Source organism: Nycticebus coucang, chromosome 13 (genome assembly GCF_027406575.1).
Source record: "Nycticebus coucang isolate mNycCou1 chromosome 13, mNycCou1.pri, whole genome shotgun sequence".
Lineage (NCBI taxonomy): Eukaryota > Metazoa > Chordata > Mammalia > Primates > Lorisidae > Nycticebus > Nycticebus coucang.
In genome coordinates, this window is record NC_069792.1 from 3,830,155 (window position 1) to 3,854,867 (window position 24,713).

Consider the following 24,713-nt stretch of genomic DNA (forward strand, 5'->3'; position numbering starts at 1 on the left):
GAGTTAACCACCCAAGGGACAGTGACAAACTGGTCAAGATGAAGAGGTGGTCAACACAAGGAACTAGGCCTCCTGTACATGCGCTACATGTGTGGTCTATGAAAATGAGGTCAACTTAAGGAGGTGGTGAGTCTAGGGAGGTGGTCATCCATGGAGGCTCTACTCTAGATGCAGGTTAGCTATAATGTCTGTTCATTGGCACAAGCCTGACATGGCTGTGGGCCATCGTGGTGGAGGGGAGAGACACGCGTGTGCCAGTTGGTGGTGGTCTATTTTGTGGCTGGCATTTTCACACTTAGAGTCAACTGTGTATTATTTTAACAAAAGGTTCTTCTAAAATAGTACTATGATAGATTAATGAAGGCCACCTCTAAATACTTAAGGTGAATTTTAAAAAGCCAAGCAAGATAAAATGACTAAGGCCGGTATGGCAGAATCTAATCACAGCTGCTGTGTGTGAATCCCCTTATCCTTCCAGATGGTGGAGACATAGAGGCTGCCTTAGATCCTACGGGAGACTTTCAGGGGCCCATCCGAGGCCCCTTGTGTGGAGTTAGACATTCTTTCCTCTCCGCACTGTGTGCCTGCTTGTGCTACTCTGTTATGAGCATGTCTGGTTACAGATCAGTCCTCCTACTGGACTGTGAGCACAGGCGTGGCTCAGGCACACACGGCGGAAGGGTTTCCTAACTGTCACTGCAGCTCCGGGACCTATTCCACTGCCTGGGCTTGGAGATGCTGGAGAAAGTGTGAGGAAGGAAGGAAGGAAGGGAGGGAGGGAGGGAGGGGAGAAGGAAGGCAGGAAGGAAGGAACAAAGAAGAAGGAAGCAACGTTGGGAAGGAGGGATTACAAACAACCCACTCCTGTCACCACTGGTACATATGTTGACTTAGGCTCTGAGACGTTAAAGCACATGCAAAAAAATCAAATTCAATCCCCCCACAAAGTCTCTGAACTTCAAAAAGCTGAACAAGGTGGTGCACTTCTGCTGAGAATGGCTGTTTCAGTTCTTTATATCAACTAGGAAGCCCATCAACAACTTTCCTGAGAAACAGCAAAACAGAACCGCTTAGTGTAATAACTAGGGTCACACCTGCAATGATAGAGTCTAAACAATGGGGAGTTCAGGCCATCAGTTCTTTTGAATGACACTAATGAGTCCAGGGCTAATCAGGCCCAGTGAGGTGGCTCCGACTGGGGAGATAAAGAATGGCTTGATTCCTGCACTGCCATGACATCTGGCTTTTGAAGCTGAAAACACCCACAAGATAACCAAATACACAGATATATCTCCTTGATTTGGAAGCCATACAATTTAGACATCTACCTCTTGGGATCCAATAACACAAACAATGACTCTATACATAGGCGGCTAACACAGTTTCTTCAAGGAACCAAGGAAAGGAATTTGACCTGATTTGCAGATTCTAGCTTGCCCCTGACTTGATTTCATTTTTGAATCTCTGGTTCAGAAAGAATTAGTCAGCTGGCATTTCAGTGGTGAACCAGGCCTTGACCCTTGCAGGCTGCTGTCTGCTCTTGGAAAGTGCACAAAGTTGCAGCCATCATGGGGCTAAAACTCCCTATAATGACATAGTATTTTAGGCAAGTGATAGGAAAAGTTGGATTTGTCTATGAATTTCATCTGAATTTAAAAATCATCATTTTACCAAAATCAGAAACAAGGGGCAGAATTATGTCTTATCTAAACAGGAATGTGGAATCTAATTTAGGAGGGCAAACCTCGTAATACTTTGCAATCATGCTCAGTCTTCGACTTAGGGGTTGACATATCGGAACAATACCTCCTTCTCCTCCTCTGCCTTCCCAGGAGTTTTGCTGTAGTTGATAGGAGTGTCCCAGCCCTCTTGAGCACACAGGGCCTCATAGAATGCTGCATTGACCAGAATGCTGCTTGTTTTGAAGGGGGAAGAGGAAGGAGTTGGAATGGAAGTGTTAGAGGAAGCTGGGGGTGCGGCCTTGTCCAGGATCCGACTTTTTTTCATGCTTAAGTCCAATGTCCCATTTTCATCCACTTCTATCTCAGCTCCCTGGTATACAATAGGAAACAGAAAAACATTTAAGCAGTTTTCAGTTACAGCCTAGCCATGTGGGGCTTTTAAAGGATAATTTTAAATGTAAGCTTTTATGTAAGTATATCTGCTTTTAAATCTAGCTTTCTGATTTGCACTGGGTAATGTTCAATTCTTAGGCAGACTTTTAAGGACAGCCCATTAGTGAGATTCATGTTTCTGGGCTTAAACAAAGTAAGCTTAATGTAAATAAGATGCTCCAAATACTAAATGTATTGGCTAAAACGATTATACACACACACACACACACACACACATATATAAAGTTTAGCTTTAAATCTTCTTTTTCAGTTTACCGAATTATCACTCCCAATTCATCATTTAAAACACTAACACAAGGCATATATAACTTCCCAACCCCCCATCACGATATTAATCTCACACGAGAAATGTGCAAAAATAACCAGCTGGGAGAGAATTTTTATTGGAATATTAAACCATAGGAAAGTGACATTTTACCCTAGGTTACTGAAAGTGGAAAAGCTTTGTGGGCGAGATGCACCCCACAATCCACACTTTATTCTAGGGCCTTTAGGGAGCAGCCACAAACTCAAGTACAGGGAAACCTTTAGAACACTGGAAAGGTGTTTTCCTTCTAGATCTTTGGTACAAGACTTAAAACTCCTTCTACCCCACAACATCCCTTCTCAGGATAGCTTTTGCCAAGTTTTGTTTGCTGGTTGGCTGGTTTTAGGAAACAGTACCTCATTCTGTATTTGGTGCAAGTCCCCAAAACTGCTCTGAATTTTCTACAAGATTCCCACTCAGGATGGCTTATGCAGTGTCGTGGATGGTGAGCATTACCGTGCAGTGACTCTCAGACGGGGCGTCGGGGGGAAGAACATGACTGTCTTTTTTCTAAATGGGTCCAATAACACCTTTCTGATATCTTCAGCAACAGCCATTAATTCACAATTCACTTGTTCTTAGCTTCTCCATTTTCTCTATTTTTTTTTCTCTTGGCTGGAGAGTCTTTGAGTTAGCAAGAACCTGAACTCATGTGGTAACAGGTTACTTCTCCGGGGATTTATTTGAACTCTCCTTTTGTCTTTCCCTTATCCCCTAAACAGGTGCCACTGAGCAAGGATTGCCCTGGCGGGGTTTGCAGCTCGGGCACCTCTCTGTTCCTTTTACCTGTAAAGTTCCTATTTCAATCTCTCAGCCTACGAGGTAGATACTCTTTTCTCTATTTGTGGGAGGTAAATACACTTCTAATATGTTGTGCTAAGATGCTTTGGCCGTATCTTTCTGTCCCTTTTTAGTAAATAGTTTAATCTCTCGTGATAGTTTTAAGCCCTGAATTTGGCAGTACAGCTTATCCGGGATAATAACTTAGTAACCACAACATCTTATGCCATCTGTATAATATCAAATACGTTTTCATACTAGCATTAATAAACCTTAGTTACAAAAATCCAAGATATTAACCATATCAGCGCCATGTGCATGCTCTCTCTCTGTAATCTCACAATGCATTCTGCCAGGAGCACAGCAAAACAATTTTTGGCTTCACAGCTAATATGTAAATAGTGATGAAACAGAGTTATTAGTAATCAAGTTTAATGGCCAACGTAAAGTAAAATGCTAAATATTGTAGTTGCTGACGTTTTTCATAAAAAAATTAAAAAGAACTTGGGTTAAGACTGCACAACCAACATTCACATAAAATTCCAGACCTCTGTGACAGATGGCTTAGGAAAGAGAAGCCATGTGACTGGGCTGCAGAGTTTTATAGTGCAAAACCCATAAATAGTGCAGATTCGATCTCTCTGGAAAACTATCACCTCTTCCAAGATACTAACATGTATTTTAGTTTTTACAGACTAAAATTCTAAATAGTAAATTAACACAATGAGAGATTCTAGGAGTTGTTACAATTAGACATCTCAAGCAATCATGGCTTGGTTGAAAAAGAAAAACCAAAAACACTCCTAATGTTTAAAAGAGGCGCTTTTCGACATCCTGCGCCCAGCCGGCTGCTCTGAGCACCTGACTTCACAGGGGGAGAGGGGGCCTGCCCGCTGGGGAGCAGGGTACAGATGGGCTTTAAGTGAGCACACAGATGCCTTCCACAATTACGTGCAGCTTCAGAGAAGGGTCCCTTTCTGCTCATAGATGGGGGATCACACATTTACAGCATGAGTCTTTATTCAGAGCCATATCAATAGGCATCACTTCTCTCTGTGCTTGAAATTCCAAATGGCAGCAAAACAGGAGGGGAGGCCTGGGAGGGGCCAGCTCTACAAGGGACATGGGTCTACCCATCCAAGATTTCCAATATTCTGAGTTCTCCAAGTGCAATTTTAGATCTTTAAGTATTTAAGTTTAAATCCTAAGGTTTTTTTTTTTTTTTTTTTTTTGAGGTTAGGCATCAGTCTAATACTATTCATGTACTTTCTAACTGAGGAGGGACCCCACAGCCATCTACTTCACCCATTTTTGAATTATGGAAGCTCCCTACATTTTATTTGTTAAACCATTGAGAAAGAGCATTCTTTTAAGACACTATATTTTAGGGGAAAGGAAACTTAAAAAATAGATTGTTGGAAAAGGAAACTTAAAAAATAGATTGTTTCTGCCTTCAAGGGACTTATTTTATGCATGCAACTGATTTTAGTGAAATGTAATTTCATCCATTTACCACAAATGATAATGAAACTGAAAGTTGAAACAATTACTCGTTGTGATCTTTACCTGCACTATAAAATAAGAAGTGACCTAGACTTCCGCCAACAGAGAAATAATAAAATTATGCTGTATTTAAAGGTACATTAGGCAGTTGGTAAAATGACAATTATGAGGACCATTTCTACATGGAAAATACTTTTCACTGAAAGCAGGAAAACACCATGGCATTTTTACTACACCTGCAACTAGGGAAAAAGGACATTTGTTTTCTGAAAAAGAATAAAAAGGAAAACACAAAAATTATTGTATGGGCTTGCACTAAGAGAATAGACGTTAGCCAGCCATGGTGGCTCACGCCTGGAATCGCAGCACTCTGGGAGACTAAGGTGGAAGGATTGCTTGAGCTCAGGAGTTTAAGACCACCCTGAGCAAGGGCAAAACCCCACCTCTCCTAAAAATAGAAAAATAGCCAGGTGCTGTGTGGTGAGCAGCTGCAATCCCTGCTACTTGGGTGGCTGAGGCAAGACGATTGCTTGAACCCAGGAGTTTGAGGTTGCTGTGAGCTAAGATGCCACTGTACCCTAGCCTGGGCAACAGAGTGAGACTCCATCTTTAAAAAAAAAATAGAGTAAGTTTTAGGCTGTTTTCCAGGCAAATGATAAAATTATATTATTTCAACAATTAGAAATTATCACACATTTAGTGATGAAGTTAAAACAAAGTTATAAATTTAAGTGTTCTGACTGTGAATTTCTTTTCTTTTTTTTTTTTTTTTGCAGTTTTTGTCTGGGGCTGGATTTGAACCTGCCACCTCTGGTATATGGGGCCAGCGTCCTACTCCTTTGAGCCACCGGCGCCTCCCGAACATCACTGCTATTTGTAATCACTGATAAAACAAGACATTATTGTTTTCCCTACTTGGCAAGTTTTCTGTGAATACGGGAATACATCTGCCATGTTTTCCTTTTTGACTTGGTTGAGAGGAAGTCAAACCGAGTGTCCCTCTATCTAGTTTCTGCTGTAACTAGGGCCTGGCTCTCACCTCGCAGGGCATGTGTGTTCAATCTTGCTTCAAGGATTTTTATTTGGGAAGTATCTTTCCCATATTGAAAGCTGTCTTAAGTATGTTTTCAAAGTAGGCAGGGTATGAGCCATAAACAAAGGAAATGAAAATAGCTTATTCTTTTTAAATGGCAATTGAATATTAAGACTTTCAAGGTTATAAACCTGTGGAATATACTCAATATTAACAGAGTAATGGAATTCAGAGGAGAATGACTGATAGAAGGCATACAATTTTTTTGAAAGGGTTGATCTCTGGGTTGAGGTAATGAAGAAGAAAAGAATTTGTAAATATTTTCAAAACTTCAGAATGCAAAAAAAAATTAAAAATTATGCTGACATTAAAAAAAAAAGAAGGTATAAAATTTAAATGAAATTGGTGGGACCACACCTACAGGGCATCCTACAAGGGTACGTGTGAAATTTACTAGGTGTAGAATATAAATGTCTTAACACAATAACTAAGGAAATGCTGTGAAGGCTATGTTAACCAGTGTGATGAAAACATTTCAAATTGTATATAAAACCAGCACATTGTACCCATGTACACAGCTATGATTTAATTTAAAAAACTTTAAATGAAATTTATAACCATCATCCCAGAAGCTTTATCTGGGACTTGGAGTCATGGTCTGGGAAAACGTTTTTGGGGGTGAGGGGAGCAGCAGTCTAGGTACCATGAGATCTTTTAAAGAAGAAGTCAGACAGGGCGAACTTGAATTTTAGCTCCAAGTTAATAGCTGTACTACTCAGAGAAAATCATTTAATATCTCTGTATTCCTGCTTCTTTACCTGCAAAATGGCATAACACAGGTAGTGTCTACTTTACAGAAATTCTAAAAGGATTAGGAAGGATTAATATGGGGAATGTGTTTATTCCCAATGCTGGCACATAGTAGAGGTTCCATACTGACAGCTAACAATCATAACAGTTTGACAAATCCCCGGTGCCCTGCACGCAGGACTAAGGGGCCAGTTACTAAATATCTAGTTTCCTTACACCTGTATCAATCAGTTCCTGAGCCCTGATCCCTGACCCAAGACCCTCTCTCTGAACATTTCATTCCCAACGTGGGGTCTATCTGTCCCGATGTCAGAGTGCCGAGGAAGGGCCACCAGATTACGCCTGGTATCAGCCAACGAGAACAGAGATGCCACATCAAGTTGTTTCTAGCCCTCATTCGAGCCCCAAATAGACTTTGAACTTTAAACATTTCAAGCAAGTGTCAATTTTTGTTTTCTTTTAAGGCACACTGTGCATATGCCATTTTGTCTAAACAGGTGGGGAAAACACCAAAACAGACACCAGAATGCTTGGCAAGCAGCAGCGATGAGGATAAAGATAGACTGTGGGGCCTGTTTCTACCTCTGGTGATCAGGCTGGGGGAAGGAGGAGACAGGGAGAGGAGCGCCCTGCAAACCAGCCGACCCGGAGGCTCACGCCCTGCCTGCTCCCGAGGGCACCATGTGCCCTGCTCCTGTCAGGAGTAGCAGTGGCCAGACAAAGGGGGAGGGCTCTGGAGCTGTGTCCATCTGTGTCTCACAACTCACATTAATCCTGAAGTTCAGTGAAGGACCGTGGACACAGCTTAGAGCTAACACTCTGCACCAAAGAACCTTTAACCTTTACGACATCCACTAAGTGTTCACAACACTTACTGCTTTCTCCTGACTTAATTCCTCCTCGGAGAGATTCTTAAAACACATACAGGTGATTTTGGCAGTGCAAAGGTGTTATGTACATGCTGGACTGTATTTTGACAAATAAATAATCCCTTGGAAATTTTCAAGTGCAGGATGCAAAGGGCCCTGGGCTGGGCAGTGGTCAGCTATGCAGATGAACTCTGCCAGCCTCGGTCCTGGGCATGCTGTGTGGCTGGTGCAGGGTGGACACTGTGGAGTGGACGGATGACTGTGTGACAGCAGTCGGAGCCTTCAGTGTTGGTGAGGGGCAGATGGGCAACTGTGTTCTACACACCAAACACAGGAAACCTACCATACATAGGAAATTGACAAGCTCACGTAACAGCAGCTATCTTGGAACATGCTTGCCAATAGCAGGAGAGGCGACTTCGTGTGTGTGTGTGTGTGTGTGTAGAAAGAGTGTGGCTAACACAAAGAGATGATTTTGTAAATATTTTGTAAAATTTTATAATGAATATTTTGTAACTAAGGTATGTTTAGCCACCATTTCCCGTTTTTGCTATGTACAGCAGCTTTGGGGACACCCTGTAGTGTGTTTGGGCCAGGAGAATTTGGAAGAAGAACATTTTGAAATGTCTACAGCGTCCCTCAGTATTTTTAGAGCATGTAGGAACTCAAATGGTTCTTTACCCCTCTGAAAATAACCTCGGCACCCATGATCTTCCATAAGAGCAGTGATTTTGCAAATCATTAATTCAGATCTCCCACTACAGGTACAGTTAGCTGCGAGCCTGCATGTAGCTTGGAAAAACTCTGTCTTATCCCCAGCAAGTGGGCGTGAAAGCCATTTCAAAGTTGGTGCCTGTTGGCTTGATTTTAGAAAGTTTATTCCCATGGGTGGGAATTACATATGACCTGTAATTCATTATCTTATTGGGTGAACTGGATAGGAAAAGGAAAGAAAGTGAGAAATCAATCCTCACCCAGGCTCTCAAAAAAAAAAAAAAAAAAAAAAACAAAACCATTAATAACAATTTTGCAATATATACACACATGGTCTTTTTTTTTTTTTTATGAGACAGAGTTTCATTTTATGGCCCTTGGTAGAGTGCCATGGCATCATACAGCTCACAGCAACCTCCCACACATGGTCTTTTTATATTTTCAATAATGTTTTCAATGTAGAAATACTATGTATTTCTTGGGCGGTGCCTATGGCTCAGTCGGTAAGGCACCGGGGTGCCGGGTTCAAACCCGGCCCCAGCCAAACTGTAACCAAAAAGTAGCCAGGCGTTGTGGCAGGTGCCTGTAGTCCCAGCTACCTGGGAGGCTGAGACAAGAGAATCACTGAAGCCCACGAGTTGGAGGTTGCTGTGAGCTGTGTGAGGCCACGGCACTCTACCGAGGGCCATAAAGTAAGACTCTGTCTCTACCAAAAAAAAAAAAAGAAATACTATGTATTTCTAAAGAATTATTTCTACATATTTCATATTTTGTGTTGTCATGTTAACTTTGATGCTCTAATTGTTAATGGTATAAATGGATATTTGTATACTAAACTTTAATTAAAAAAACAAAAATAAAATAAAATAATGAACAAATCAGAACCTAATGTTCAAAAAAACTAACCCCCCCATCTACATTTTACAGATGTGTTCAAGGCTCTGCACATCCTACAAAGTAAGAGATGGTTAAAATGGGATCTCCATTTCCTAAAAACCATCAAACAAGCTATAAGAAGGAATCAGGAATATATGATACACCCCTACACATCTCCAGGAGATAGAGAAGGATCTCCAGGGTAGAATAGAATAAAGACATGCTACGTGCAGGACAGATGGACCTCTACTCAGCATTCTTGCCAAAGGCCATGGGACCAGCCTCTATGTGAGCTCTCAATGCGCAGTATGGAGAACTATTCCCTGTCACTGAGACTCTTTCAGGAACTCCATGAGGTGAAAACTATTTTCTTAAAAGTATCAAGCCATTATTTGCCTTTTTCACTTTAATTCTGTCCTGAGTGTACAGTGGAATGTCCCAGCCACTACATGTGTGATATTGCAACCAACAGAATGTGAAACCAGTAATGTGAATCCAGTTAACTTTTATTAAGCCAGGTATTAGAGTTTCAAAAATAAAAAATGCTATTTTTCTTGCTACCTTTTTTGCTTTGAAAAATTTATTTTTTATCTGAAACCATTGTTTACGTTTTCTGTTGTGGATTTGTTATCTTAAATGAATATATATTTTTAAATTTTGTTTTAATTTTTGATATGGTAAATGTCTATATATAAAAGAAAAATAGAAGCTTTAAAAAAAAACAAAAGAAAAAGAAAAGTCACTGTGAAGCCACCCATGCCCACTCTGGACTTGGAGAACGTACCCTGTTCAAATCCAGCTCTCCACATGGAGCAACACAAGGCAAGTGGACTCAGAGGGTCACTTCTCTTGTTCTGCTTTACTTGTAAGCTCCTTGAAGGTAGGGCCTGTGACTGACTGGCCTGTGGTTGGGACAGTCTCGCACGTAGAGACCTGTGTCAGGATAGCTGTGAATCTGGGCACCATGATGTCTCTAATACATGACAGTGCCCGGGTGGGGACCAGTCACCCCTCTCTACATCCACGTGTCTAAATGAGAAACTCGCCAGATCTGTGGATTGAGGCTATTAGAAATAAACACACTAATGACCTGTCACAGAGGAGAAGTAAAATCACAGTGGAAGGGAAATCAGACTCACATTCAGTGTGGAGATGAAGACTGCTTCTGTTTAATCCTGCAAAGTCAGCCCGGCTCACATCAGCCTCTGCGGCCAGGGGCAAGTTTTTAGGGTTCATTAGATTGGCTTTTTATGACTTTTGCTAAAACAAATTTTTTTTGTTCTTCTTTCAGGAATTTATGAGATTCTCTTCTATATTCAGAAGATAAGATCCAACTAGGACAGAATTCTGAAAGTCATTATAATTGCGTGCAAACGTTAGTGCACAGTGTCAGGAAACTCCAGGTACAGTGACATTCTTGGGCACCACATCTATCCTACTTTAGCAACCACTGTGTCCAGGGAGACAATTTTCAAGGGAAAATGGTTTTTGAAAGCCCCAGCATAACAAACTCCTTTGGAAAGTCCTTCTATGCACTTCCTGCCTCTTGCGTCCTTGTCATCCCATCAACTGTTTGGCTTCTGCTACTGAGACTTGGTCGGCAGTGGACGCCAAGGCGTGCAGTGAGTTCCTGTCACCTGGGCGAGCCAGGTGAGCGCCACAGAGCAGCCTGGCACCGATGCTCCTGACAAGAGCCCAGCAACATACACTGGAAAACGATTATTTGAATTTTTGAAATGTATCAACTTAACAGTGGCTTTTCTGACCAGAAATGTGTTTTTAAAAGAAAAGAACACATATTCATAAGGATAAAAAAACCTCTCCGATTTTAGTCATCTTTGTTTCTACATCACTTGGCGTTAGCAATTTAATAAAACATGAACCATCTAAAGGTTAAAGGCAGAATTCTGAGGAACAGGAAAACATCTACATGTGTAGATGGAAAGCATTTGTTCTGCAAGAATTTACTCACGTAAGTTAGACAACGTCAATAATTACGACATCGGTGCTTTCACTGTCATAGGACAGCCTGCACAACCAATAAGGCAGCTATGTTAAAACTTCACTAACTCGATGCTTATCGGGATATCTTTTTATAAAGAAGAAATTTATTCCAGTTTAAAAAAATAAATTTAAAAATAACTAAAGTTGTTTATAAAAATTCCCAAATATGTCTAGGTAAATAATTTTTTACTGGGATTCCTTTAAATTTGGATAGCATGGTATTTTCTTTATATTTTCAGAGGATGTTTTTCTTTGTTTAAGAACCTCATTTGTTTAAGAATCGTTTTTGAGTGGTTTTTGGCCACCAACTCTTCCTGGGGTTTACTTGGCTCAGCCTTATCCAGAAGCTAATTCTGATTCTTCTGTCAAATGCTTGGTGGCACTGTGTTACCTGCTCTCCTGAAGGCCTGGCACGGCACAGGCGAGCAGCTGACCACACTGGGGACCTGCCACACTTAAAGGGGACAAAAGGACCTATGGACTTGGATGGGCCAAGTCTTCGTGTTAGCATGTAACGCAGAGAACCTTCCACTTAAAGCAATGCTATCATTTCCTCTCCGATAAGTCTGGGCACTTTATTTTAGCTGGCTTCAGCCACCTAGGTAGGGACACGACTCCTTTTAACTGATGCCCTTTGTGTAAACAGGAGTTACCGGCTCCAGCAGAGCATGGGAGCAAATGGCTGAGTCACTTTTGCAGTGAATCACTGAGACTCTGTAGCCCCTCACTGTCGAAAGGATGATCTTTGGTTCTTCTGGGTGTATTCAAGTTACTTCTCATTGCCAGTTAGAAAGGAAAGGAGAGGTTATGGGGGAAATGTAATTAATTTCATGGGCTACAGACATGTGGCCTTTGTGCATACTTCACAGAATTTGATTTTGTATTTGGATGCCCTGAGTTCTCTACCCTCCCTGAACCACGTCCTGTGGGTTTCACGAGTCCAGGTTTTACTGTGTGTTCCTGGAGAACACTACAGCAACTTAGACTATCTCCTGCTATACAGATGTACCATGTCCAATAATAAAATTTTGGGGGGTCAAGTTTGCAAATGTCTTACAAGCCACTGTTTCATCAAGCATTTCTTCCCATCTTTGATTTGCAGATCCTGAGAAGCTTCCAGTGTTATTTATTCTAAAAGCAATTATCTTTTCTTGTGGGCCAAATTCCCCATTTAAAAAATAGCTTTGAAATCTGTAAATTCTCCCGAACCAGCCTCAATAACTCGCTTCTCCCCAGACTGTGGTACCACTTTCAGAGAGAGCCACAGAGTGAGATAGAGTCTTTTATCCTCCTTCAAACCCACCAAGCTTGTGCCCTCCCATGATCCTCTAAGTCTCTCCCTAAGCCAGGGAGGGCACTGCTTCAGGGGTGGGGGAGCAAAGCGGGGGTGAGTGTGGTTAGAAACATGAAAGGCAGTTTACTCTCACGGTTCAGTCGCTGGCCCCCCTCTGGGCTCTTGGACTGGCATACCTTGGCATGCAGACTCTGTGGTTTGTTGGAGAGGATGTCTGTGGCTTCCCTGCAGCGGGTGGAAAGGTTCAGGATGGCAGCAGCTGCTGCTATGTGGGTGTCTTCACTGCACTGACCGTAGCTGTAGGAGCTGGCACGGCTCAGGCTCTGTGTGTGGGCGCCTGCACTAGGCAGCCGATTAGGAAATTTCACTGGATTTGAAAAATGCTTTGCTGTTGAAGAGAGATTTGATTAGCAATTGCATGTATGCGGTTTTAGTCATTACGTAGATTTGTTTTTAAAGATATAACTTCTTGTAGTAAAATAAGTGAGGAATGAATTAAAATACAATCTGTTATCCATTGGTACACGAAAGGAAGGTGGTTCACACTGGTTTTCACAGAGGTTCACAGATTAAATGATGCAAATTCTGGGAGGGAATGCCTATTCTCTTAATATTTTTTTTTTTGTATTTACGCTTCCTGTGACAAAAACTCCATAACTAGTGTTATGGGGCAGGTGCATTGGCAACATGTGTGGCAAAAAAGTGTAGGTGAAAAACACACTCGCAAAACCCATCAGGAGCTACAGAAAGTGTAAAGCACGTGGACATGAAAACTACACGTGAGGAACAGTAATTCCAGCAGAGAAAAAAAATACGGCCTTTCAATGTTTGTTTTCACAGTGCAATTTATACTTAGACATAGAATTATATTTTCATTTTTCTTCTTCTTTTTTTTTTTTTTTTGAGAAAGAGCCTCAAGCTGTCACCCTGGGTAGAGTGCTGTGTCATCACAGCTCACAGCAACCTCCAACTCCTGGGCTCAAGCAATTCTCCTGCCTCTGCCTCCCAGGTAGCTGGGACTACAGGCGCCCACCACAATGCTCAGCTATTTTTTGGTTACAGCTGTCATTGTTCTTTGGTGGGCTGGGCTGGATTCGAACCCACCAGCTCAGGTGTATGTGGCTGACGCCTTAGCTGCTCGAGCCACAGATGCAGAGCCTATATTTTCATTATTTGATATGCAGGTTTGTTCTGTATTGAAACCAGTAGAAGTTATTCTTCAGCCAGCTAGATGGAACTAAGTGGACGGTGCAGTCTTTAATGAGCGGGCATTTGGCATATTCAGGGAGAGCAAGGTAAGTGAAGGGCAGGGAAGAAATGTTCTCAAGGGGAACAGAAAGGGAATGTAGTTATCAAGGCTGAGTTTCTGTTTTATATTTGTGTTGTGGGTATCAAGACGTTACCAAGAGATGGAATTAAATATATTTTTCTTTATTCCAGGGTGTTTGCAAACATCTTCCAAGGTTACAAGAGAAGCACCCAAGATTTCACCTGGGCTAATATAAAACATGTAGCTATTTATTTTGCATTGCATGTTGTTTATCTTAAATATTTGATTGTTACTTTTCTTAAATTAAAATTTAAAACATTACCAAATGTTATTTCCATAATTACAAGAATATGAAAATGTCATTGAATGTTTTGTACCTTTAAAGTCAATACGCATGCTCTTTGAGTATGTGGAATGCTCTTCCTAACTAGCTTGCCCTGTCTTAAACATGTATGTGTGTGTGCTGCATGTCTGTATAATAAAATTGTGAGTATATGCACATGCAAATTGTAGGAATAGATAGGTACAGATCACTGTGCGTGAGAGAGTGTGTGTGTCTGTGTGTGTTTCTGCGCACGCGCGCGCGGGCTGGGACTCATGTTTCTTTTGGAATACAGTGCACTTCTCACGGATACGCAGATCCCTTTCAAGCTTGCCAGTCCACTGAGCGGTTTTATTTGGCCTTTGGATTCTCTAAAGAATTGAACAACATCACACAGTGAAATAAATATCCTGCATTCATACAAGCCCTCAGGCTGGGCAACCTGGTCTAAGATCAAAGGGATTCCACGGATTCGCAGAAGGTTGCAATAAATCCATGATCTGGGAGGACTCGAAGTGGGGCATGATTTAGCTGCTTCTTTTGTGGAAGTTAAATTCCTGTAATGCAAAAACCATTTCCCATGTTTGTTTCCAGTATTATTTTCTCATCGTTTCCTTGGAATATATAAGGACGCCAAACGACTTAGAAGTGTGTTCGGCAAAAACATCAACTCTTTTTGTGATACCATTTTTGAGTTATGGTCTTCTATAGGGACATGTTAGCATTAAAGAGTATTGACCCATTTTAAATGTTTCTGTGTTAATTCCTCAATTTGTGGGTGAATACCTCCATAGCCACATTTTTTTTCTAGTAAAATCTTGAGTCCTAAACTGTGAGTTTTTAGCTTTTCACATTTTCCTCTATCTCCAGCCTGAATCCTTTTGCTGAGTTCAGTAATAATTTAATTTATTTTGAGACAGAGTCATACTCTGCGCCCTGGGGTAGAGTGCTCTGGCATCAGAGCTCACAGAAACCTCAGACTCTTGGGCTCAAGCAATCTTCTTGTCTCAGCCTCCCAAGTAGTTGGGACTATAGGTGCCAGCTATGCAACTAGTTTTTCTAGTTTTAGTAGAGATTCAGGGTCTTGCTTTGCTCAGGCTGGTGTCGAACTCTTGAGCTCAGGCAATCCACCTGCCTCGGCCTCCCAGTGTGCTAGGATTAGAAGTGTGAGCCACCATGCCCAGCCTAAGTTGAGTAATATTTTAAATGGTATTTCAACATTTTATCTGTTAGATTTCCACAATTTTCAATATAAATAAATTATTAATCTCACTTCCAGCTAAATGTGAATTAAATATTTCTTCGAATTATTGTATTTGGATCAACAAGGACACCATATTTGTAGAAAAATTAAATCCATCGTTCACTAAATTCTGTGTACCTTTAGCATAAAATCAGTAATATTGATCAACCTATTATCGTTTTTCTTATTTTATTTCACTGTATAATGTATTTTCTCTCCTGGCGGCTGTAAGTAATATCTTATATATCTGAGTACACCCAACCACACACATACACATACATACATACACAAAAAAATGCATTTTTGGAGAGTAAGTACTAGAATTCAAAGCTTACATTCAGGAAATGGTGGTGTTTTTCGTCCTTGCCCTGTCTGTACAAGGGAGCGTTTACCAAAAACTTGAGCATCAAAACTGGCATAATCAAACGGTACTTTTCCAAATTTCTCTTGTTCTTTTGACACCGTCGCTCTGGGAGAGGTGATGGCTTGTGATCGGAAATTGAATTCAATTTGCTTCACTAAGCTTGTCCTGGAGAAAGGGGGGAAGTGGTTCAAAAGAAATATAATAAAAGTATTGGTAAGCACATCAGCGTCAGAGTTTATGTGCAGATGCGTCACTCCCTATAGGTGCCACTGAGACACAGCACAATAAAAGAGGCTGAGGACAGCAAGGCACAGCAGAGCGCTCTGGACCCGGCGTGAGGGACGGAGAGACTTTTGGGTTCTGCGTGGCTAGGAAGGAGCTGCATGCTCGGTGTCCCAGTGTCTCATCCGTAAAACAGGAATATGCACCTCCCACCCATCGGAAGCAGGTGTCACGAAGGGCAATGTTTAATGTTCATTAGCACTTTGGGCTCTTTAGAGAAAAGTGCCATGTAACTCACCTAACTATCAGTAAGTAGTAGTTAAGGTCCTGACAAGGTGTGCACACTCTGCCGGTTACAATTGTTAATCAGATACTCAGTGAACAGTGACAACTGTAACCAATGAGGAAACATTATTCTAGTCTGTTGAGAGGAAGGGCTGTTGAGCTCTGCTCAGCTCTGCTGGACTAGCACAGGGCTGCTGCCCGAGGCAGACACTGGAGATTGGATTCCTCAATTTTGAGCTTCTTCTTAGGCTATTCACTGTTTTTCCCCACCTTCAATCTGTGGGCGGCACCTGTGGCTCAGTCGGTAGGGCGCCGGCCCCATATACCGAGGGTGGAGGGTTCAAACCCGGCCCTGGCTAAACTGCAACCAAAAAAAAAAATAGCCGGGCATTATGGCGGGTGCCTGTAGTCCCAGCTACTCCGGAGGCTGAGGCAAGAGAATCGCTTAAGCCCAGGAGTTGGAGGTTGCTGTGAGCTGTGTGAGGCCATGGCACTCTACCGAGGGCCAGGAAATAAGACTCTGTCTCTACAAAAAAAAAAAAAAAAGTAATATTTTAAATAGAATTTTAATATGTTATCTATTAAATTTCCATCATTTCAATAGGAACCCCAATTACTATAATAGTTATCATATTTTCAATATAATTATCCCAATGAAGTTAAATGTGAATTAAATATTCTTTGTATTTGTATTAAACAAGAGCATCATATTTGTGTAGAACCGATTCCAGTCAAGGAAAACACAAAAAATGTCCTGCTGTGGTCTAATTATAAGAGAACATAAACAAATATGCCTTTCATAATGTAGCAACATTTGAAATATATTTTTTCTTTTATTCTCCACAAAGGCATGTCCAACTTGTCAGAATGTCAAAGTTCCAATGATGTACTTTAGATCAGATAAAAAACCTTTTAGCTCCCACATAAAAGTATTTAAGTCACTAATTGATCGTATTATGGTACATATGAATTAGTTTGTAGCTCTAAAGTTGCATAAATGGTCTAATCTAAAATAATATACACCTGTTTATGTGTAGACCATGGAATACTATTCAGCCATTAAAAAAGATGGAGACTTTACATCTTTTGCATTTACCTGGGTGGAGTTGAAATACATTCTTCTTAGTAAAGTATTGCAAAAATGGAAAAATAAATATCCAATGTACTCCATACTAATATGACATCAATATATAAAAACAATTACATGCTCGTAAGAACAATAAAACACAAATATAGTCTAGTATGGGGGCAGAGGGAGGCAGGGAGGGGGAGGAGACAGGGAGAAAATGATTGGCAGAAGCGGGGGTCTGAGGTGGGTCTCACCTAACATGCACATTGTGAGGGTGTATAACACACCCCCTGGATTAGGTGCTCTTTTACAAATGGCACTTTACCCAGGAAGTGAGAACAATGTAACCTAAAAATTTGTACATTTGCATTCATTTGAAATAGAAAATAAATTAAAAAAATTAATCTTTTAAACAATGAACAAAATGAAACAATGTTATTTCTATATTGAATAAATAAGTTACTTATGGAGAAACTAGAAAATACAGTAATACTAACCAAGAATTCTATTTTAAGATTTTTAATTGCTACTGATTCAGTAATTCATGATCTTCACTTGACATATGTTTTGCAGGCATGTGATTCAAATGCCAATTTTGACTTTTAATTAAATCTATAGAAGCAAAATATTAAGGGAAGCCATATCTGGAAAATGCTGAAATGCCTAATAACTGTTTTTGCATCCCAGTAACAACAGTTATCTGATCATCTATCTTAATCCTGAAATCAATTTTCTTACATGTATGATTTTTGTGACAATAAACATAGGTTTTCACATTAAACACCATCATCCATGCTTTATTAATAATTTAGATACAAGATCTTCCAAACTTCTAGACACTCCGAAAAACCTGGGACCTATGAAGACCCATAGGAGATATTTTATTGACAGCTATCAATCATGGAAAGAGTATTTGTTCCAAAGACATTATATAGGTATGTGGAACCAAAGGATGAATATATTACACTACTTATTCTGGGTCCGAGTGACCTTGGTGGCATTTTCTCCAGACAGAATGGTGAAGTCACCCATAGGGGAGGGCTCAGTTGACTTGTAGATGCTTAGTGACTCAGAATTTTGACTAATATATATTATTGTATACTTGATTTTTTAAAATTCAGTCACGTCATTTTGCAAGGAAATAAATTTCAAGTTCAACTTCTGCAGGGCTAGAGAGCTTGTTTAAGGGACACTTCAATTAACTATACCAGCCCCTCCAGGGGCTGCTCAGGCAGGTCTACTGGGCTGGGAGGGAGGTCCTGGAAACTCTACAGGAGTCTACAGGAGGGGCCCCCAGCCCTGCTGTGTGGGAACCTGCACGGACAGTGCATCAGGAACGTCGTGGGAGGTTCGTACCTGTGGGTTTGGTCGAGGCACTGCCCGCTTTGGGGAGAATCAAGCTGATTTTTATCCTGGGACATTGCCAACTTTTCAGCTGCAGCAATTGGACAACCAGAAAGACTGTTTAAAAAAAGAAAAGCAGAAGGATTTGAGTGAAAATGATAATGTGATTTGCTTTGGCACGTGCCTCACAGCATTCTTGGCACACAGGAAATGTTAAGTCATATTAATAGTACACTTAGCACCATTCTCGTACTGAAAATCCCAAAGGGGTTTGCAAACTATTGTGTCAATGCTCGTCCCTCATCTCTATCTTAGAGGTGAAAGGTGGAAAAACTCATTTTTTTTAAATAAATGTATTATGTAAGGGAGAAATGCCTGAAGTCTTCTGAAACTTCTTAATATTTTAAGGAGAACATGCTTATTCAATTGCACGTGTCCACCTGTAGAAGTTAGCACAGTAACATCATGACTTACCGTACAACCTTTGGAAACATTTCAGGGACTGCGTTTTGTATCTTAGTTGCAATTCAAAGTTCAAAACATGAAGTTTTTCTTGCATAATGCTAATAAATAAAATATGATCTCATAACTGCTAATAATCTACTGTAACATAAAAAGCAAGTGTACAACAATCAGCATTTTCAGCAACAATATTTTTATACATACGTAGTATGTTCATATATAAATGTTTATATACAGGAGAACCTCCACAGCTGACCACCTCCTTACATTGACCACCTTCTTACGTGACCTGAGTTTCATTGACTGGACATGCACCAAATATACATACCACTGAAGGAGGCCTAGTTCCTTATGTTGACCACCTCGGTATGTTGACTGGTTTGTTACAGTCTCCTGGGTGCTCCACTTACAGAGGTTCTACTGTATATATTTTATGTTAGTTGGAATCTCAATGAAATGACATCCATCTTCTCCCTGGCTTCCAGTCAAAACCATCCAAGCCCTTTTGGTACCTTTATAATGCATATTGGCTGTGGTCCAAGATAACCCAGCAACAACTCTTTTCAATGTCAAAACAGCAATGGTGAGGTTCCAAAGCAAAAGAGAACATGTTGTATTTGGATGCCTCTACCAACATAGAATAACCCCAGCACCTTCAAGTATAACATTTTTTTTATTATCAGCATTGGCTGCTAATAAAAATACTTCTATAAGAAGGAAATAATGAGATAATTTTCCTTTCTTTTTGACTGCCCACACGTTGAGAATATTTCTTATCTATTTTGAGTGGTAACATATTTGATAGTGATGCTGCAATTTTCATAACACATTGTCGACTCATTATTTTATTGGTGGAAAGTTTCTCTCACATTTTTTTAATGTCAAACGATTAGCATCTAATCAGAATTACCTCCTGTGGGTGTTACGGTTGCTGTTCACGTGGCCCCTCCCGGAGCATCCTGGCGTGGGACACTTGAGCACATTTTCATGCATGGCAAGAACTAAGCGCAAAAATATCACATAAAAGGAAAGAATAATTTACCATAAATACATAACACACTAACAAATTTATTTCTCAATTTTGCATCCAAATGTCTTTAGTTACATAATCCACCATGCTTCCTCTCCATATATTCAGATGGAAACAAACGAGCACTTAAGAACTTTAGAAATTAAATCCAGCAAGCTTGTTCAAGTTTTAATTTCTCCAAATTCTGTGTTATGTTTATACTAGATTCAAATGAGACAATTCTACTCATATTTAATGTAGACTGAAAACCTCGCAGCTTTCCCTTCAGATGTGTGTGATCTTCCTTGGGGGATGGATAGAGAATTTTGTCAGATAGTTCCCTGTCTCCCCCCACAGTCTGGATTTTTGTATACAGACTTTTTTATTTCTTAAGTATTATTTTTTTGATTCCTTTTCCATACCCCCAAGTTGGAGGGGGTGATAATCCAGCAGGCCAGGGCTGAGCTGGTCACCTTCAGGGATTCCCATTTCTGTGATTTGTGTGGTCCAAGATTAAAAAGTAGGAGATGTAGCAGGTGGATACTTTGCAACCTAGGAGGCAGCAGCCCTTTGCTTTGCCTGCGGGGCTTAGGGTGGAGAGATGGCTAAAGCTCACTGCTGCTCAGGGGCCTCCGCTGCTGCAAGATGTCTTCAGACAACCCCACAGAACCTGTGTTCCCAGGGGAGGCTGGAGGACCTGGAGACTGACCCTGAGCTCAAGGAAGCCACATTTCCAGGTGACAAGGGACTGTGGAGCCACACCGTGTAATAACCATGTCTTATTTTTGTACTCATGCTTTGGCATCTGTGGCCTTGCTGTCCATGGAAGGAGTGCCTCTCCCAGAGCTAGTCCATTCCTAGAGAAGTAAACAGCTTTCCCACATGCACTTTAAAAATGCAAACTGACCAATCTGGGTCCCATACCCCTGCCGCCCCCTCCACCAGCTCTCACTCTGTGGCACCATTCCCCTTCCCTTGTCACACCAGAGCTGGGCACTGGAAAACAGGCACAGTCCCTGTACCTCAGAGCCCCTGGCCCATTTTAAGACAGCTGACCCTGCTTTGTCAATTCCTTCACTCAGAAGCCACGATTAAGTCTCTTGCCCACTATCCCCTCTCCCCCTACTCCTTGGCTGTCTCTGGCGCTTCCCTGTGTGGGGCCCTTGACGTGGTGTGACCTCCATTCTTGGGAACTGTAAGTAAATAACTGTCTTTTCAATGGTAATTATTGTACCTCACCCTCTCCGTTAGCATACCACATTTTAAAACTCACGGGTGGGGGTGGGGCGGGGGGATGTGGGGGCGGAAATCGCCTTGATACAGAAAAGACCTTTTTGCTGTCCCTAAGTCCACATTGGAAGAGGAAGATGGTCAGTAACACGTGACGGAGCAGCATCTACAGGAAGGGGCCGCTTCCTTGGCGATGAGCAGTACTCACTTTCCAGGGGGACCCGCACTTTGTGAGGGCACCCCGAAAGGCTGCGGTGGTGGGGGTAGAGCCCCGTCACGTGTCCCGTGCCATCGCACCCGGGGATGGGGCACTTGGTCTCCCTCTTTTCAGGCCTTGGCGAATCTACAGAGAAATTAAATTGAGAAATGCATTTGGTCATTCTTTCCCTCCCCATTCAACAGAGCGGCCTTGCAGGGAGACCTTCTTACTTTATTCAGTTTTACCCTCATAAACATTCTTCTCACATTGCCTTGAATAAGACCCTCAAATAAGAGCTGTGGAAACATAGAACATGTTTTCAATTTTCTTGGTTTCCTAAGCAAAGGCTGACACAGGGCAAAGGGGTGTTAAAACACGGAGATGGTTTGAGTTGCTATGTCACATTTTGTAGCGAAAGCCTCATTATGAAAAGTCAACCCTGTCATCCCCAGAGGATGAACAAGCTCGCCAAGAGAATAAAAAAAGTGGGAAACAAGAAAGAATTTACTTACATGGAATCTATCTCTTATTGAAAGAGTTCAGAAAAAGCCAGATGCGAAATTACAAAACAAAGAAACCACCACATCCAAGAGTTCTCTGCAGCCTTGGCCCTGGGTCCCTGTTCTGGGCCTGGCAGCGGCTCCTGCAGAGGGGCTGGCAGACCCAGGGTGGGACAGCGCCACTGCCCTCCCCTGCCTGCCCTACCCAACCCTTCTAAAAACAATGAGGAGTATATTGTAAATGTCTGACCACAAAAATAAGTGAGGCGATGGCTATGTTACTTAGTTTGATTTAAACATCCCAGATTGTATATCAAATCATCACATTGTACCCCCAAATGCATTGTTATGATTTAATGAAAATTAAATTAAAATAAATAAATAAAAATTTTTCTGTCTTGTGAAAGAAAGAAGGGAAGGAAGGAAGGAAGGAAGGAAGGGCTGCTCAGACCCCAGATTCCAAAATCCCCAGGGGTTGGCGGATCAATACACAGTGAGTAGAGGAAGAAGCTGTTGGTTTTACTGAGAATGCAGAACCTGAAAACCTGAAAATTGAGGCAGAGTGGAGAGGAGAAGCTCTGGCAGGAGACTTACAGAGCGGAAGCGCCTCCCCAGGGGTCCAGAGGGCGCAGGGAGCCGCGCTCGGGCGGGTCGCCTTGTAACGCGTTTTGTGGAGCGGGGGCTGAGGGCAGGCTCTGCGCTTTGCTCTTCAGGCACACATATTGCCGAGGGTTAAAGGGGTATAGAGGTGAGCAATAAAGAGGAATGCGAGGAGGCTACAGCGGACACAGACTGGGCCCTATTTAGAAAAGTTCGTATCCATGATTGAGATGGTAGATAAAACAGAAAGGCGTTCTTACTAGCCAACCCCTCTCCACCCACAACTCGCTCTGGGAACCAGGACGCTGGTCCTTGCGGGGAGCCTGGTGGAGTGTAGGGAGTCTCAGATGTGAGGCCTCAGGGATAAGGAGCATACTTGATGCTAACAGCGAAAATAAATAATGGGTGTGATCCCGGCCCAGGAGCAGGAGAAGGGCCCTGCCGCGTGCAGGTGCAGAGCCCCCGCAAGCTCCTGCTGGAATGGGGCCCCGGGAGCAGGCCACGGTGGCGGGGGGCGACAGCCGTCTCCGAGGGCCATCGACTGCGAGAGCAGACGTGCTTCTGTGATTCCGTGTCACCCAGTTGTTGGATTACAAATGGTCCTGGGCAGATGGGGCACAGCAGGCCGTATGTAATGCAATTATATGGGACATGGTTTTGCAGATAGGGGAGGGCCAATGGTCCTCCTACAGGAAGCGCAGCAGGCCAGGTCAGCAGGCAGGAGGCAGCGTGTCCAGGCAGGCAAGGGGCAGCAGCGGGCAGTCCCATGAAGGAGAGGCGGGCTCCTCGTGATGTGCAGACTGTTCTTGTGTTTTGGAAGAGACAAAGAGGCTTCTGAAGGGTTTTGTGATGTTCTGTGATTCTGTGGGTACATGTTCTAATTCATCCCAAAATAATGCGAGTTTCGAGTTGATGTGGAATGTGCATCCTGTAGACCACTAGCCAAAATCCTCGGAGTGTGATCAACAGGAGCTGAGGAGGGTTGGTGCCCTTGGAGAGTAAGTTAGAAACAAGAAGAGCAGCAATCTGTACTTTGATGCCCGTCCTCCCCTGGCTCTCTGCCAGGCGAGGCCACATTTCCAAACCCCGTTGAAAGGTTTGGCGGGGTGCAGGCGCGTTTCCCCTCCCGCCACACTGTGTGTGTGGGCAGGAAGCCTGAGAAGGTGCCGGAGATAAGGCAGGGCTGGCGCCTGCCCAGGTGGGGTCCACTGACAGTCCACCACCACCTTTGTGTTTGAGTGTCCTGTCTGCTGCCAGAAACAAAGGTGCAGACCAAATACTCTGGGGGGCAGAACCTGTTTGCATGATAAGAAGCCAGAGCTTGGGGCAGCTCTCAAGCCTGGCTCTTGTCTTTCTATTTTTTTTGCACAATGGTGCATAATGAGGGTGACCTTATAGCTGGGGATGTTACACGGTGGCTTTCCTGGGACTGTCCTCCAGCACACCTGTACACTGTGGAACTGGACACACGGCTCCCCTTTTCTTAAAAGAGTCGCAGGCTTGGCAGTAAATTACATGGCAACTTGGCTTACATACTGACCTCCAGTTTCCCTCAGCGCTTAGTAGCAATAATTAAAGCAAATTTATTTTAGAATCGCTGACTCATCAGAAGGCTTGGGTAAATTCATACTTCAAAATCCCCACATTGTCTCTTTAACAGCCAAGTTGTATGGGCAAGGCGTATGGCGATCAGGAGAGTATTTTGGAGAATGTTGCGATTGGTTGGGATCGTGACTTTAGTGAATGGCATACGTGTCAAGAGAAAAAAAAATCTCTCATAGGCCACTGGCTCCTACATCAGGGACACGGACCGGGGAAGTGAATTTGTAATTGGACTCTGTAGACTCCCTCTAGTCTAAGCCTACAGTTTCCCTGCATGACAGGTTTCATCTTCCTTGGCTGTTTCATACCAGTATCAGCCTGGTCTCATCTCCTTGCAGAGGATGTTAACACCCAGGGCAGGAGCATGCTCTATGCAGCAGGATGTGCTACCCCCACATCTAGCCCTGCTGGTAATTCTGTACATCTCTACCTGGCCCGACCAGGTAGAGATATACAGAATACGGATTCTATTGCCTTCTTAATTTTAGAAAACAGATGTACAGACAGATACGGATTCTATTGCCTTCTTAATTTTAGAAAACAGAAACACTTTTTAAAGTTCTATAAAATAACTGAAGGATCAGCGCGTAGCTTTAGCTATGGCTCAAGTAAGTAAAAGTTTCTCCAAATACTGGATTTCATGGGCTATAAGTTCTCATCAGTTGCA

General features: G+C 42.3%; 1 protein-coding gene across 1 annotated transcript in view; it reads right to left on the reverse strand.

Moving 5' to 3' along the window:
- The window catches only part of ST18 (ST18 C2H2C-type zinc finger transcription factor), a 109,979-nt gene that overhangs the window by 34,258 nt on the left and 51,008 nt on the right, over window positions 1-24,713 (reverse strand). Inside the window, exons 7-12 of the mRNA XM_053559461.1 lie at window positions 21,354-21,488; window positions 19,817-19,907; window positions 18,457-18,561; window positions 15,496-15,689; window positions 12,502-12,713; window positions 1,807-2,052 (exon numbers count right to left, since the gene is read on the reverse strand). Of these exons, the coding sequence (XP_053415436.1) occupies window positions 1,807-2,052; window positions 12,502-12,713; window positions 15,496-15,689; window positions 18,457-18,561; window positions 19,817-19,907; window positions 21,354-21,488 (983 nt within the window). The remainder of the gene's footprint in view (window positions 1-1,806; window positions 2,053-12,501; window positions 12,714-15,495; window positions 15,690-18,456; window positions 18,562-19,816; window positions 19,908-21,353; window positions 21,489-24,713) is intronic.